This window comes from Salvelinus alpinus, chromosome 36 (genome assembly GCF_045679555.1).
Source record: "Salvelinus alpinus chromosome 36, SLU_Salpinus.1, whole genome shotgun sequence".
Lineage (NCBI taxonomy): Eukaryota > Metazoa > Chordata > Actinopteri > Salmoniformes > Salmonidae > Salvelinus > Salvelinus alpinus.
The window spans coordinates 14,671,947-14,687,528 of NC_092121.1; the positions used below are offsets into that span (position 1 = coordinate 14,671,947).

Consider the following 15,582-nt stretch of genomic DNA (forward strand, 5'->3'; position numbering starts at 1 on the left):
TTGTAAAATAAGAATTTGTTCTTAAGACTTGCCTAGTTAAATCATATAAAAATGACCTCAGCATGATAACACTGGTGTAGAGGATCCTGTCGTTACCTCAGCGTGATAACACTGGTGTAGAGGATCCTGTCGTTACCTCAGCGTGATAACACTGGTGTAGAGGATCCTGTCGTTACCTCAGCGTGATAACACTGGTGTAGAGGATCCTGTCGTTACCTCAGCGTGATAACACTGGGGTAGAGGATCCTGTCGTTACCTCAGCGTGATAACACTGGTGTAGAGGATCCTGTCGTTACCTCAGCGTAATAACACTGGTGTAGAGGATCCTGTCGTTACCTCAGCGTGATAACACTGGTGTAGAGGTTCCTGTCGTTACCTCAGCGTGATAACACTGGTGTAGAGGATCCTGTCGTTACCTCAGCGTGATAACACTGGGGTAGAGGATCCTGTCGTTACCTCAGCGTGATAACACTGGGGTAGAGGATCCTGTCGTTACCTCAGCGTGATAACACTGGTGTAGAGGATCCTGTCGTTACCTCAGCGTGATAACACTGGTGTAGAGGTTCCTGTCGTTACCTCAGCGTGATAACACTGGGGTAGAGGATCCTGTCGTTACCTCAGCGTGATAACACTGGGGTAGAGGATCCTGTCGTTACCTCAGCGTGATAACACTGGTGTAGAGGTTCCTGTCGTTACCTCAGCGTGATAACACTGGTGTAGAGGATCCTGTCGTTACCTCAGCGTGATAACACTGGTGTAGAGGATCCTGTCGTTACCTCAGCGTGATAACACTGGTGTAGAGGATCCTGTCGTTACCTCAGCGTGATAACACTGGTGTAGAGGATCCTGTCGTTACCTCAGCGTGATAACACTGGTGTAGAGGATCCTGTCGTTACCTCAGCGTGATAACACTGGGGTAGAGGCTCCTGTCGTTACCTCAGCGTGATAACACTGGGGTAGAGGCTCCTGTCGTTACCTCAGCGTGATAACACTGGTGTAGAAGATCCTGTCATTACCTCAGCGTGATATCAACTGCTGCCCATTCATCATCCACCCTCACAATTTATTTTTAACCCTTTTTTCTAGATCACTCACAACACCTTTCTAGTAGAGCCCACTGGATACTGACACTACATCATCACGATGTCATTTCTACAAATACTAGGTCTAACCACTGTACTGGTGACCACCACAGACGGGACAAAGTTCCAGCATGGTGTCACAGGGCCATCATACAGTAGTACTTCATACATAATGCAGCATTCTGAGAAATGTCAATTATCAACAAGCACCAACTGAAAATCACAGATGAGGCGTGAAAGTGGCCAAACAAAGTTCCCTCTTTGGTTTGTGTGGATACTGTTGGCCTCTAAGCAGGGGAATGGCAGCTAATGCAGAGCTGAGACGTCAAAGGATGACTGACTACTTTAATTAGGAAAGAGGGGACCCATGGGAAGATGAGTGAGGAGGATAGTGCCAACTACTAGCCCTGGAGGACTGGCACTGACCCAAATACACTGGCCAACAAGCAAAGGTAAAGGACTGACTGGTGTACTGTACTGTAGCTGTTGGGAAAAGGGATCAAATGCCTCTAGACTAGAGTCAACAACAAAATGACAGAGGTACTATAGGCGGGAGGTGTCATGAATATGCCTGCCCACTGGTTAGGTCAGGTTTTGGCTGTGCTCTGATGCAGTGAAATGAGGCTTGACCCAGGTCAAATCTTGGTTAATGCACTTTAAAGCTGTTGTGGTCTTTTATTGTGTAGACTGAGGTTGTTTTCAGCTAACGCCGGAATTGTTTGTTGTCTGAAACAAGGAAGCAGGTTTAGCCTGTGTTGTTCAGTGCCAGGTGCTCCATGTTTTACGCCCACTGAATCTCTCACACTGACAGCTCCACAACATTGGTACCCTTCCATCCACATTACCATCTCTTGTCTATCCACCATCTCTGTGGTTCTTTGTCTCTCTTTATTGTCTCTCATCTTCATTCAATTGGTCTTTTTGTCTATTTCAAATAAAACCCACTGACCTTATCACCCTCACAGCCTCTAAAATGTTGCTGTTTCCATGTTCTGTTTTCTCACTCTCTCGCCAATCGTTTCTCCGACTCTGTTTGTTTCCATTACATCTTTACGTGGTGTGACTACCTTCACTCAATCTCTATTTATGTCTGTCCATACACAGCTTTCTCCACAAGCCTGAGCTCTCCTCCCGGGCTGACCACACACACACACACACACACACACACACACACACACACACACACACACACACACACACACACACACACACACACACACACACACACACACACACACACACACACACACACACACCTTTCTGTGACAGGCTCTGAAATGGACGGAGGGGGCTCCACGTGGCTCACCAATCTGTTCATCATGTCTGTCATAAAGCAGAGACGCATTGGAGATGCTTTGACTCACCAAATGACAGACAGGATCCAAAATTCAGACAAATTATGAATGGTAATATACAGAACCAGAGCCCCCCCCCCCCCCCCCACACACACACACACAGGATTACCCACATGGTCTTACCGTGAAGCAGGGGATGCCTGTAACCAGTGAGTAGACCAGCAGTGGGGGTATCTTGCTGGTTTCATCCGGGCCGGGGTAGGGCTTGGAGAACGTCTTGTCGTAGCAGAAGAAGCCCTGGATGTGCACGGGGAACGTGTCTGTGTACTCAAAGTAGTACGCCAGGAGAACCGTCCCTGCCATGATCACCAGCTGGAAATAGAACATGATCCCCGCGTTAGGCAAGAAGAGGAGGAGGAGGTGGCGGAGGAGAGGAAGGAGGGAGAGTCAAGTCCCGGTTCCCCTCATCCACGGAGAGAGGCATAAGAGTGATGGGAGCGAGAGAGAGGTCCGGTGAAGAGATCAATAGAGGGAGAGAGCACCTACTGTAAGCCTGACCAGGGCAGCGGGAGACAGAGAGGAGTGCGAGAGAGAGAGAGAGAGAGAAAGCTGGAGGAAGAGAGAGCGAGAGAAGGGAACATCTACAGGGGAGAGGAGGAAGATGGAATAAAGACAGGAAAAATAGAATTCTACTGCAACATGAAGAGAGAAAACAAAGAATATCAGAGAGCGAAAGAGAGACTGAGAGTGAGGAGGGTCAAAAGAGTGTGAGATAGAGGGAGAGGGAACTGCTTGCATTGGTATCGATGCCGGCGCGCCTCAGTCTACTACAGAGGAGCAGTGAGTGTATTTTTGGATGCTGTGTGTGAAGAGTAGTGTGAATGTGATCATAACCATCCTCCCAACCAGTTATATGAGCTGACATCCCCTGTGACATGTCTGATTCCAGGGTTTTTCTTATATAGGCAGATCCATGGATATCAGAGATAATAATACACTACTGAGATATCAACTCAATTGCAAGTCGTTCTACAGTTAAAAAAATATATATGAAAATGGTGTCTACATGTAATATTTTCCCCCATCTTGAATAGACCAACATATACTTTTCCATTACTTTTTGTATCTCATGGAATGTACACTGTACAGTAGTATGGTGGAATGGAGCTGCATCTGATTTTTTAACTCATATACACAAAACAAATCCTAGCTGTATGGCCTGGTTTATCATGGAAGTGAAGGGATAGTAATAGCCCGTTTCCTTCCACTTAGCTAGGAACATGGTGCTGGGTGAGGGGACATGTTTCAGCTTCACACTCCCTTAGGATATTATCTGTGCTCCATTGTCCTCTGACCATAGACACTGCAGACATCTGCAACACACACACACACACACACACACACACACACACACACACACACACACACACACACACACACACACACACACACACACACACACACACACACACACACACACACACACACACACACACACACACACACACACACACACACCAGACCAGACCAGACCAGACCAGACCAGACCAGACCAGACCAGACCAGGGTACTCAGATATTTATATATTTTTTGATTTGTTCAGAATCGTCTTCACTCTCTCCACCCTCCCTTGAGAGAGAGAGACATGTTATGCCATGTGCGGTTGTCATGGTGAAGAATATAACGGTAGAGATGAGTTCACAATATTGTGTAATTTCATTTCCTCTCAGCAGGATTTATGATTGCATAAAGTGTGGAGGTATAGTATATTTAGGTTAGCGTGATCTTGTCCTCATTCAGAATGATTCAAGGGAGATCATTGTAAGAGTAATGAAGAGTAATGATGATCAGCAGCATCACTGAAAGATGCATAAGAGCTAAACATAACCTCATATACTTTATAATTGGCGTTATATTAAATTATACTGTTTATTAACTGTATTTTCTATCCTGACAATTAGTATGCGGAGTAGGTTTATGTTTAAGTAACACATCTGCAATAGTGTAGCCTATTCCAGATACAACATTATCTTATCAACAATGATACCCAAAGCCCCTGATTTATCACATCCCAAGCCAATGTTATTCTCTCATTGTGTATCTTTATCCCCAACAGCCTGGAGAGAAACAGAGATATTTTGAAGTAGGAGTGAGTCATATCATTTTCCCGTACCATTATTTTACATATGATCTGGGAGGGATCTGGGTTGGATTTTAATGATTTCATTCTAAGAACTGTCCATCTCACAGTAATACATTTTAAAGACATATGAGAAAATGTATGGCATTGTGTCATTAGCAGTACATACAGTAGATCAATAAGACACAGTAACAGTAGTGAGGACATTATGCCCATTCAGGTGCCCTCTTGTCCAAATCCAGTTGTGGGTTTGTTGTTTTTTGTGCCAGTCTCACTTTCATCTGACTTGTTGGACCGGTGATGTTCAGACACATTATTTACACCCTGACACCTCCTCAATCTCTCTCTCACTCTCTCACTCTCTCACTCTCTCACTCTCTCACTCACTCACTCACTCACTCACTCACTCACTCTCTCACTCTCTCACTCACTCACTCACTCACTCACTCACTCACTCACTCACTCACTCACTCACTCACTCACTCACTCACTCACTCACTCACTCACTCACTCACTCACACTCACACACACACACACACCAATCTGCTTGTATCTGACTGGTCCAGCTGTGCTGCTGTCAGAACTCATGTCAACCAATCCCTGGTCAGTCATAATTCGTAACCTGTGATTGGACGGTCACAATGGGAAACATGGTAGTACTGTTTACAATGTGGACCGGTCCCATATAATATCAGCCAGTATGACAAAAATCCTTTAAAAGGGGCAGAATAGTTAAAAAAAATATATTTTTTTACACTCTATGAGGTCAAAATAACACTCTGAAATTGTGAAAATGATAATGCACTTACTGTGTAAGAGCTGTTGAAAACAAAATCATGGAATTTCAGCCTGTTCAGTTGGGATGGTGTTTTTTTTATTTTTAGGAAATGATGGTTCCTGGAGGAAGAACCTGCCCACTGCAGAGTGACAGGCACCTCTTCTCCTCGATTCTAAGATCATTACGTGTTAATTGACATGGACCTAACTGAGGACCACCCGCAGAGCGCTGTGCCCAACTAGAAAGCTCTTCCTTTATTCTTAGTCACACACTTCTGGGTCGTGGCCAGGGACTATCTAATGTGATGATGAATGTTAAAACAGTTTGTCCTCTTCATTTTCTTCAAGGTAATTTAAGTTATTAAGTATGTTTCATAAGACTGAATAGTTTAAGAGATCTACATTTGGAACTATTCTGTTTCCGAGCCTAAGCAAGTGGACATTCGCTCAGGTATCCTGACTGTGGTTAAACAGTTATACAACTATGTTCTCCTGATCAGGTGTTTTGCAGGGAGGTATTGTACTAGCTAGTCCCACTTTAGTGTTGTTCTTGCTCTGTTATGTGTTGTTTGTGGTGTAATCATTTCAAAATGACCTGCATCCCTTGCAGAGAGATTCTTTTCTTGCTTGGGGTCTTGCATTGTTAGCACTCAAACACAGGGGGACATAATTGTCATTACCTTCAATGACCACAGTTTGAGTAGCAGTCGTGACACCCACACTGCTGAACACAGTTACCCTGCCGTTACCCTTTGCAACAAAGGCTGGCATGTCATACACATCCTCACAGCACCAGTATTCAAAATGACACAGACAGGAAGCAATTTAGCCTTTTTCTGAAAATACTGTTCCACCTCCTTGCTTAAGTATGAAGTTAGGAATTTCATATTGTGTGTATATATTTTCCTTTCAACATGTCCCATTTTATGTCCTGTCTTTCTTCATCTGCCTCAAATCTTAACCTTTACTTTCCCCTCTCTCAGCCCCCTGATTCACCTCCTAAAACACTCTTTCTCCCCTCAGTCTCCCCTCAGGGTTTACTGTTCCCACGTCTCCTCCACTCGTATTTTCCCAGCTGTTCTCTAACATAGAATGCTTTAACTCTGGTAAATATTTCATAGCTGTACATCTGTGTTCAGGACAGACCAGAAAGACATAAAGTTCTTGAAGACACCATTTAGACTACGCCACTAAACTCAGGGAATACTCCATCACTCTCACCCCAAGCTTCCAGATAAAACATTTATCATTATCCTAACTCCACATCCTAATCCTAATCCTTGGGTGTAATCCTAAATCTTTTATTTGGTCCTTTTCATTAAAAAAATGATTGTAATCCATGTTCCCTATAATAGTGATACAAGAACTCAGATCTCAGATCAAGACTGGGTTGGTAAGGGCACGCTGTTGACACTGAATGTACAAAACATTTGTAACACCTTACGAATACTGAGTCGCACCTCCTTTTGCCCTCAGAAAGCCTTGATTCGTTGGGCCGTGGACTCTACAAGGTGTCGAAAGGGTTCCACAGGGATACTGGCCCATTCCCACAGTTGTGTCAAGTTGGCTGGATGTTATTTGGGTGGTGGACCATTCTGGTACACACAAGAAACGGTGAAGCGTGAAAAACTCAGCAGCACTGCAGTTCTTGACACACTCAAACCAGTGCGCCCGGCACCTACTACCATACCCAGTTCAAAGCCACTTAAATATTTTGTCTTGCCCATTCACCCTCTGAATGGCACACATACACAATCCATGTCTCAAGGCTTAAAAATCCTTCTTTAGCCTGTCTCCTCCCCTTCATCTACACTGATTTAAAGCGGGTTTAACAAGTGGCATCGATAAGGGATCATAGCTTTCACCTGGATTCACCTGGTCAGTCTACAGTATGTCATGGAAAGAGCAGGTGTTCCTAATGTTTTGTACACTCAGTGTATCTCCCTAAAGAGTACATAATATACATTTACATTTACATTTAAGTCATTTAGCAGACGCTCTTATCCAGAGCGACTTACAAATTGGTGCATTCACCTTATGATATCCAGTGGAACAACCACTTTACAATAGTGCATCTAACTCTTTTAAGGGGGGGGGGGGGGGGGGGGGGGGGGGGTTAGAAGGATTACTTTATCCTATCCTAGGTATTCCTTAAAGAGGTGGGGTTTCAGGTGTCTCCGGAAGGTGGTGATTGACTCCGCTGACCTGGCGTCGTGAGGGAGTTTGTTCCACCATTGGGGTGCCAGAGCAGCGAACAGTTTTGACTGGGCTGATATACTATTCCTGACCTGTGTGCCTGCCATTCATGTGTAAGCAGGCCTGTAAACAACCTATGTCATGTATGTTATATGATGTTTTATGAATGTTATGGGGGATTACAGATGTAGGAACTTAATTTGAGCCAGTTGACTGCAGCAGGAAAATAATCCTGCAGCAACAGAACATTTGAATCCTTTTTGTAGGGGTTGATACAGAAAATCAATTCTGACATTTTTAAGTGGAAATGACAAACTTTAGAAGCCTTTTTAAGACTCAAATACCCTTTGCAAGTTTGCATTTCCTGCAGGGCAGAAAAATTCTCAGCATCAAAAGAATGAGGAAATTAAGATCCTGCATCTGTAGAGATGCAGTTTGCTTTTCAAAGTGCTTTTCTCTGCCTCCATGTATGATGCATTCTCTCCCTCCGTCTTACAGTACACGGTCTAACCTTACTCCATCACTCCAAGCTCTGCTGACAGACCTCACCCCCCACTGAGAGGACAACTTTGCAGATGGACTCCCATGCTGAGTGGACAAGACTGTGTAGCGTGATGCTCACTACCACTGACCACCATACTCTAATACAGGGTCAGCTGAAATATTTGTACATAGTTTTGTCTCAACGTACAGTATGTTTTTCTCAGGAGGAACAGCCATGCCCCTTGGTGCTGCTAAAGCAGTGTGCTCTGAAAGAGCAGTTTTGTGTTTTGCTGGGTGGGGTGTGCGGGTTCAGATGGAGAGCTGGGCACAAGGGCCCATGTCAAACACATGCTGTCCATTAAGAGCCCCCAACAGCCTTCCACTCTACTGCCATCACACACACTACACTGAACCGCCCAGACATGACAGGAGACATGGGGAGAGAGGAGGGGGAATGCAGGGAACAGGTGCAGGACTGGGGGTGGTGGTGGTAGCAGCAGAAGTCCCCTCTCTCCCCCCTCCACAGTCACAAAAATAACATTCACTGAGGACCAGGTCCAACGGTGAGGGTAGAGGGCACAAAAACAGATGATTATATGATTCATTAAGTGTGTAGATTAAAGAAAATTCCCTTCAACTTGCTTCCCTTACCCTAAGTGTTTGTGTGTGTGTTGGTGTGTGCTGAATCGCATGTTGAGCTGGGAGGCTCCTCTGTAACTGACTGTAAAGTGGGCTGGGAGGGGGGCTCAAATGGACGTTGCGTAACCTTTAAAAACACACACCCCTCTCCAGGGTACTGACCAATGCATGTGGAGAAGAGAGATCACTCCTGCCCTCCACACTATAAGACACGATGCAACAACACAGAGACAGTTATCACTGGCATCCTCAGTCTAAGGAGTTGGTGCTACCCTCATTACATACAACTTACTATACTCTTATTGTGTGTCAACAACCAAATCTCTCTTAGGTAGATGTTGCCATCCATGCAGCTGACAGAAGGTCAGTGTTAATTATAGCTCAGCTACAGACTACAGTAGAGTTGGCAGGGCTGTGGTCTTATCCTGATCTCAGGCCTGTGCCAGACAAACAGGTGAGCTGAATGGGAGATTAGTGAGGCTGGAATAGAGATTGATTGAAGAAAATTATACTCTTAATTTTCTTCAATCCTTTCTCTTCATTTCTTTCATAAAATCCATCTCAACATCTATCAGACTCACATGTTGAATAGCTAGCAACATTAGTGATAGTATTTTTTGCTCATTCTGCCAGCCAGCAGCTGATCATGTGACTATTTGACAGAGCAGATAATAGTCAATAGAAACGTGTGAGTGTGAGAGAATGTGAGAGAGTGTGAGTGAGTGTGAGAGAGAGAGAGAGACAGAGAGAGAAACAGAGATAGAGACAGAGAGAGAGCGTGAAAGCATGAGAGAGCAAAATAACGGAGATGGAGGAGGAAAAATAGATGGATGAGGAGGGATGGGAGATTAAATTAACAATAAGTATGTCTCACTGTGCATTGTTGGGGCTGCACAGATCCCAGTGGTGGGAGGAAGAAAGGAAAGCAGAGGAAGAGGAGGTGTACAAGGATGGAGGGAGGAAAGAGAGGCCGGGATGGCGGGGGAGTGGAGGGGACAGGAAAAGAGAAAGGTTGAGAGGGGGTGAGTGGAGAGAGGGAGGAGAGTGAAACTGGCATATGAGAGGTACTGTAGCATAGAGACGTTGGTAGTTTGGCATGCTTTCAGGGCTGTGTGTGTGTGAGAAAAAGAGAGAGATAGAGGTAGAGAGAGTAAGAGCGAGAGAGAGGAAGAGAGAGAAAGAGGAAGAGAGAGATGACCGATCTCTGTGAAAGAGTGGAGGAGGGGGAGAGTAGAATGGGTACAAAAGGGAGAGATGTGAGCTGAGCTTAGATCGTCCTCCAGAAAACATCTCTAGGGCTCCTTCTTGAAATATCTCTTTCTCTCTGTTTCTGCTTTTCAATCTTCACTCCCTCTCACAACCATTCTTTCTTTTCCATGTAACTCTTATCTTAGCCTCTGATTTCCCCCTCTTGTCATGAAATCCCTCTCGCCCTATTTTCAGTATAGCTCTTCTTTTGTCCCAGTGATGTCTCTGTCGTATACTATGTGAGGATGGGTGGGGCTGTAAACTGGGTTATAATGGCTGGTAAACAGACCCACAGACCAACACACAGGGGGGCCTGAATCACTGGGTGTAAATATTCAGTCAGATCCACACCCCTGCATAGTGTGGAACCAGGGAGGAGACCCTGTACCCACATTACACTGATTACACTGCAAAAACACATCCATTACTGCTACAGCACATATCACAGTACCTGCTTCTTACGAGTGTAGACACACTCACCTGCAAAGGATGTGAATGAAGGCTTATAAAATCTTTACATTGCAGGTCCTTTATAAATATGTAATTACACTGGAATAGCAGTAAAAGCTGCAGTCTACGGTGTTGGGTTCTAAATTGATATATTGAAATATCCTTAGACATGTAACCATATTAGAACTGGGTGTATGGACATCTACTGAGTGAGAAAGGGGAGTGCAGAAAGTTATGCAGCCAACTGCTTAAGGTGTTTCCACATATTCTATGTTTTGAAACACATTTAATCCCAACTGAGGTATTATAAATGAAACACTAAAAGGATGGGGAACTTTGACAAAGTGATACTAAGAGACCACATTCACAGAAGATTTATTGACAGCTGGCTACAGCGACAACAATCACCCACTTCTCTTTCATATCGTCTGAGATCCCTAAAGATTGGAAAGCTGCCGTGGTCATCCCTCTCTTCAAACGGGGAGACACTCTAGACCTAAACTGTTAGACCTATATCTATCCTGCCCTGCCTTTTTAAAGTCTTCGAAAGCCAAGCTAACAAACAGATCACCGAACATTTCGAATCCCATCGTACCTTCTCCGCTATGCAATCTGGTTTCCGAGCTTGTCGTGGGTGCACCTCAGCCACGCTCAAGGTACTAAACGATATAATAACTGCCATCGATAAAAGACAGTACTGTGCAGCTGTCTTCATTGACCTGGCCAAGGCTTTCGACTCTGTCAATCACCGCATTCTTATCGGCAGACTCAACAGCCTTGATTTCTCAAATGACTGCCTCGTCTGGTTCACCAACTACTTCTCAGATAGAGTTCAGTGTGTCAAATCGGAGGGCCTGTTGTCCGGACCTCTGGCAGTCTCTATGGGGGTGCCACAGGGTTCAATTCTCGGGCCGACTCTTTTCTCTGTATGTATCAATGATGTCGCTCTTGCTGCTGGTGATTCTCTGATCCACCTCTACGCAGACGACACCATTCTGTATACCTCTGGCCCTTCTTTGGACACTGTGTAACAAACCTCCAGACGAGCTTCAATGCCATACAACACTCCTTCCGTGGCCTCCAACTGCTCTTAAATGCTAGTAAAACTAAATGCATGCTCTTCAACCGATCGTTGCCCGCACCCGCCTGCCCGACTAGCATCACTCCTCTGGACGGTTCTGACTTATGTGGATAACTATAAATACCTAGGCCTCTTTGATAACACAAACTAGGTCCAGGAGAGATACTTGTGTAGTGTAAAGAGACGGATCTACATTCTAATCAAATCATCAAATACAATTTTATTCGTCACTTCGTAAACAGGTGCAGACTAACAGTGAAATGATTACTTACGTGCCATTCCCAACAATGCAGAGAGAAAGAAAATAGATAAACAATAGAAAAGTAAAACACGTAATAATAAAAATAATAGTAAATACACAATGAGTAACGATAACTTGGCTATATATACGGGGTACAATTACTGAGTCGATGTGCAGGGGTACGAGGTAATTGAGGTAGATATGTACATATAACTAGTAATAAAGTGATATGATGATAGATAAAAGTAGCAGCAGTGTATGAGATGAGTCAAAAAAAGTTAGTGCAAAAAGGGTTGATGCAGATAGTTAAACAGTTAACTAAATAGCTAGCCAGACTAACTAGTTAGTTGTCTCATGGCTTGGGGGTAGAAGCTGTTCATGGTCTTTTGATTCCAGACTTGGTGCATCGCTACTGCTAGCCATGCGATAGCAGAGAGAACAGTCTATGACTTGGGTGACTGGAGTCTTTGACATTATTTAGGACCTTCCTCTGAAACCGGCTGGTATAGAGGTCCTGGTTGGCAGGGAGCCAGTGATGTACTGGGCCGTACACACTATCCTCTGTTGCGCCTTGCCGTCGCATATCAAGCAGTTGCCATACCAAGCGGTGATGCAGCTCGTCAACATGCTCTCAATTTAAATCTCTCTTTAAGAGATGTCTCCCACACTACCTCCAGAGGTAGTGCGGAAGAAATCTACACCACATACCGCCCTCTGAGTGGTACAGTGTAAAGACAACAGCTCTCCCACACCACATGTCCATGCAAGAATTACCTTATTTACCCTAATACCAGTAGGCAGCATTCTTGCTTTGTTAGCCAAATTCGTGAATCATTGCATTAATCAAGTCTGCAACACTATGTGCAATATGGTTTAGATGAGAAGCTCCTGTATAGTTTGAATTGCTATCCTCATTTTGTTTGTCCATATACTATGACATTAACAGTATGCTAATAGCTACACTCACACATGAAGCAGGAATGTGGCTTTGGTCACACCACATCAAAGGCTAGTGTAAGTAGAAAAGTTGCTAATCTGATAGATCTCACTAGACATATTTTACTAATGTAAATCCACCTTTAATAAAAGCTCCCCTATGTATTCATTCATATTTATTTGGACAGTGAAGCTAGAACGTTTAATTTGGCTCTATGCTCCGGCATTTTGGATTTGAAATAAAATGTTTCATACAAGGCAACAGTACAGAATGTCACCTTTACTAAGAATTAAAGGCAAACCTAACCAGCATGGCTACCACAGCATTCTGCAGCGATACGCCATACCATCTGATTTGCACTCAGTGGGTCTATCATTTGTTTTTCAACAGGACAATGACCCAAAACACACCTCCAGGCTGTGTAAGGGCTATTTGACCAAGGAGGAGAGTGATGGAGTGCAGCATCAGATGACCTGGCCTCCACAATCACCCGACCTCAACCCAATTGAGATGGTTTGGATGAGTTGGACCGCAGAGTGAAGGAAAACCAGCCAAGAAGTGCGAAGAATATGTGGGAACTCCTTCAAGACTGTTGGAAAAGCATTCCAGGTGACTACCTCATGAGGCTGGTTGAGAGAATGCCAAGAGTGTGCAAATCTGTCATCAAGGCAAAGGGTGGCTACTTTGAAGAATCTAAAATATATTTTTATTTGTTTAACACTTTTTTGGTTACTACATGATTCCATATGTGTTATTTCATAGTTTTGATGTCTTCACTATTATTCTACAATGTAGAAAATACTAAAAATAAAGACAAACCCTTGAATGAGTAGGTGTCCAAACTTTTGACTGGTACTGTATATGTTTTACCTTTTATAAATAAAAGCACTTCATGCATCTAAACTCCCACCACACCCAAGTAGCGCAGCGGTCTAAGGCACTGCATCTCAGTGCAAGAGCATCACTACAGTCCCTGGTTCTAATCCAGGCTGTATCACATCTGGCCGTGATTGGGAGTCCCATAGGGTGGCGCACAATTGGCCCAGCGTAGTCCGTGTTTGGCCGGGGTAGGCTGTCATTGTAAATAAGAATTTGTTCTTAACTGACTTGCCTAGTTAAATAAAGCTAAAATTTGAAGGTGTCATAAGTATTTTGACAAATTCACTTACAGTACATTCGGAAAGTATTTAGACCCCTTGACTTTTTCCAAATTGTTACATTACAGTCTTATTCTAAAATTGATTAAATAGTTTTTTCCCCCTCAATCTACACACAATACCCCATAATGACAGCAAAAACAGGTTTTTTGAATTTTTTGGGCAAATTTATTAGAAATAAATTGGCACACCTGTATTAGAGGAGTTTCTCCCATTCTTCTTTGCAGATCCACTCAAGCTCTGTAAGGTTGCACAGCTATTTTCAGATCTCTCCAGAGATGTTTGATCAGGTTCAAGTCCGGGCTCTGGCTGGGCCACTCAAGGACATTCAGAGACTTGTCCCGAAGCCACTCTTGGCTATGTGCTTAGGATCATTGTCCTGTTAGAAGGTGAACCTTCGCTCTGGAGCAGGCTTTAATCAAGGATCTCTCTGTACTTTGCTCCGTTCATCTTTTCCTCAATCCTGACTAGTCTCCCAGTCCCTGTTGCAGAAAAACATCCCTACAGCATGATGCTGCCACCACCATGCTTCACCGTAGGGATGGTGCCAGGTTTCCTCCAGACGTGACGCTTGGCATTAAGGCCAAAAAGTTCAATCTTGGTTTCATCAGACCAGAAAATCTTGCTTCTCACGGTCTTAGAGTCCTTTAAGTGCCTTTTGGCAAACTCCAAGTGGGCTATCATGTGCCTTTTACTGAAGAATGGCTTCTGTCTGGTCACTCTACCATAAAGGCCTGATTGGTGGAGTGCTGCAGAGATGGTTGTCCTTCTGGAAGTTTCTCCCATCTCCACAGGGGAACTCTGGAACTCTGTCAGAATGACCATTGAGTTCTTGGTCACCTCCCTGACAAAGGCCTTTCTCTCAAGATTGCTCAGTTTGGCTGGGCGGCCAGCTCTAGGAAGAGTCTTGGTGGTTCCAAACTTGTGTGATGGAGGCCACTGTGTTCTTGGGGACCTTCAATGCTGCAGACATTTTTTGGTAACCTTCCCCAGATCTGTGCCTCGACACAATCCTGTCTCAGAGCTCTACGGACAATTCCTGACCTCATGGCTTGGTTTTTGCTCTGACATGCACTGTCAACTGTGGGATCTTATATAGACAGGTGTGTGCCTTTCCAAATCATGTCCAATTAATTTAATTTACCACAGGTGGACTCCAATCAAGTTGTAGAAACATCTCAAGGACGTTCAATGGGAACAGGATGCACCCAAGCTCAATTTCGAGTCTCATAGCAAAGGGTCTGAATACTTATGTAAATAAGGTATGTGTTTTTAATTTGTAATAAATTAGCAAAAAAAATAAAACCTGTATTCACTTTGTTATTATGGGGTATTGTGTGTTGATTGATGAGGGGAAAAACTAATTGAATCAATTTTAAAATAAGGCTGTAACGTAACAAAATGTGGAAAAAGTCAAGGAGTTTGAATACTTGACCAATGCACTGTATATGTGTATTAAGGTAGTCAAAAGTTTTGTGTTTGGTCCCATATTCCTAGCAAGCAATGATTACATCAAGCTTGTTACTACACACTTGTTGGATGCATTTGCTGTTTGTTTTGGTTGGGTTTCAGATAATTTTCTGCCCAATAGAAATTCATGGTAAATAATGTATTGTGCCAATTTGGAGTCACTTTTATTCTAAATAACAATAGAATATGTTTTTCCGACCACATCTACATTAATGTGGATGCTTCCATGATTACGGATAATCCTGAATGAATCATGTGTGTGAAAGAAAGTTACAGAGGCACAAAGACCACCAATACATAGTTTTTGGAGGGTATGATATTTATGCCTCTGTACCTTTCTCACTCATCATTATTCAGAATTAATTCCATGAAACATTCACTTCTAT

At 43.8% G+C, this 15,582-nt stretch overlaps 1 protein-coding gene across 5 annotated transcripts in view; it reads right to left on the minus strand.

The window, feature by feature from the left end:
- Positions 1-15,582, minus strand: part of LOC139564913 (phospholipid phosphatase-related protein type 5-like) — a 66,465-nt gene that overhangs the window by 38,186 nt on the left and 12,697 nt on the right. For 3 of the 5 annotated variants that reach the window (XM_071384815.1, XM_071384813.1, XM_071384814.1), the window contains exon 3: positions 2,561-2,749. In XM_071384815.1, coding sequence (XP_071240916.1) covers positions 2,561-2,749 — 189 coding nt within the window. Of the gene's footprint in view, positions 1-2,560; positions 3,216-15,582 lie in introns of those variants that run through there. The other 2 variants (XM_071384816.1, XM_071384817.1) reach the window with 1 other exon arrangement.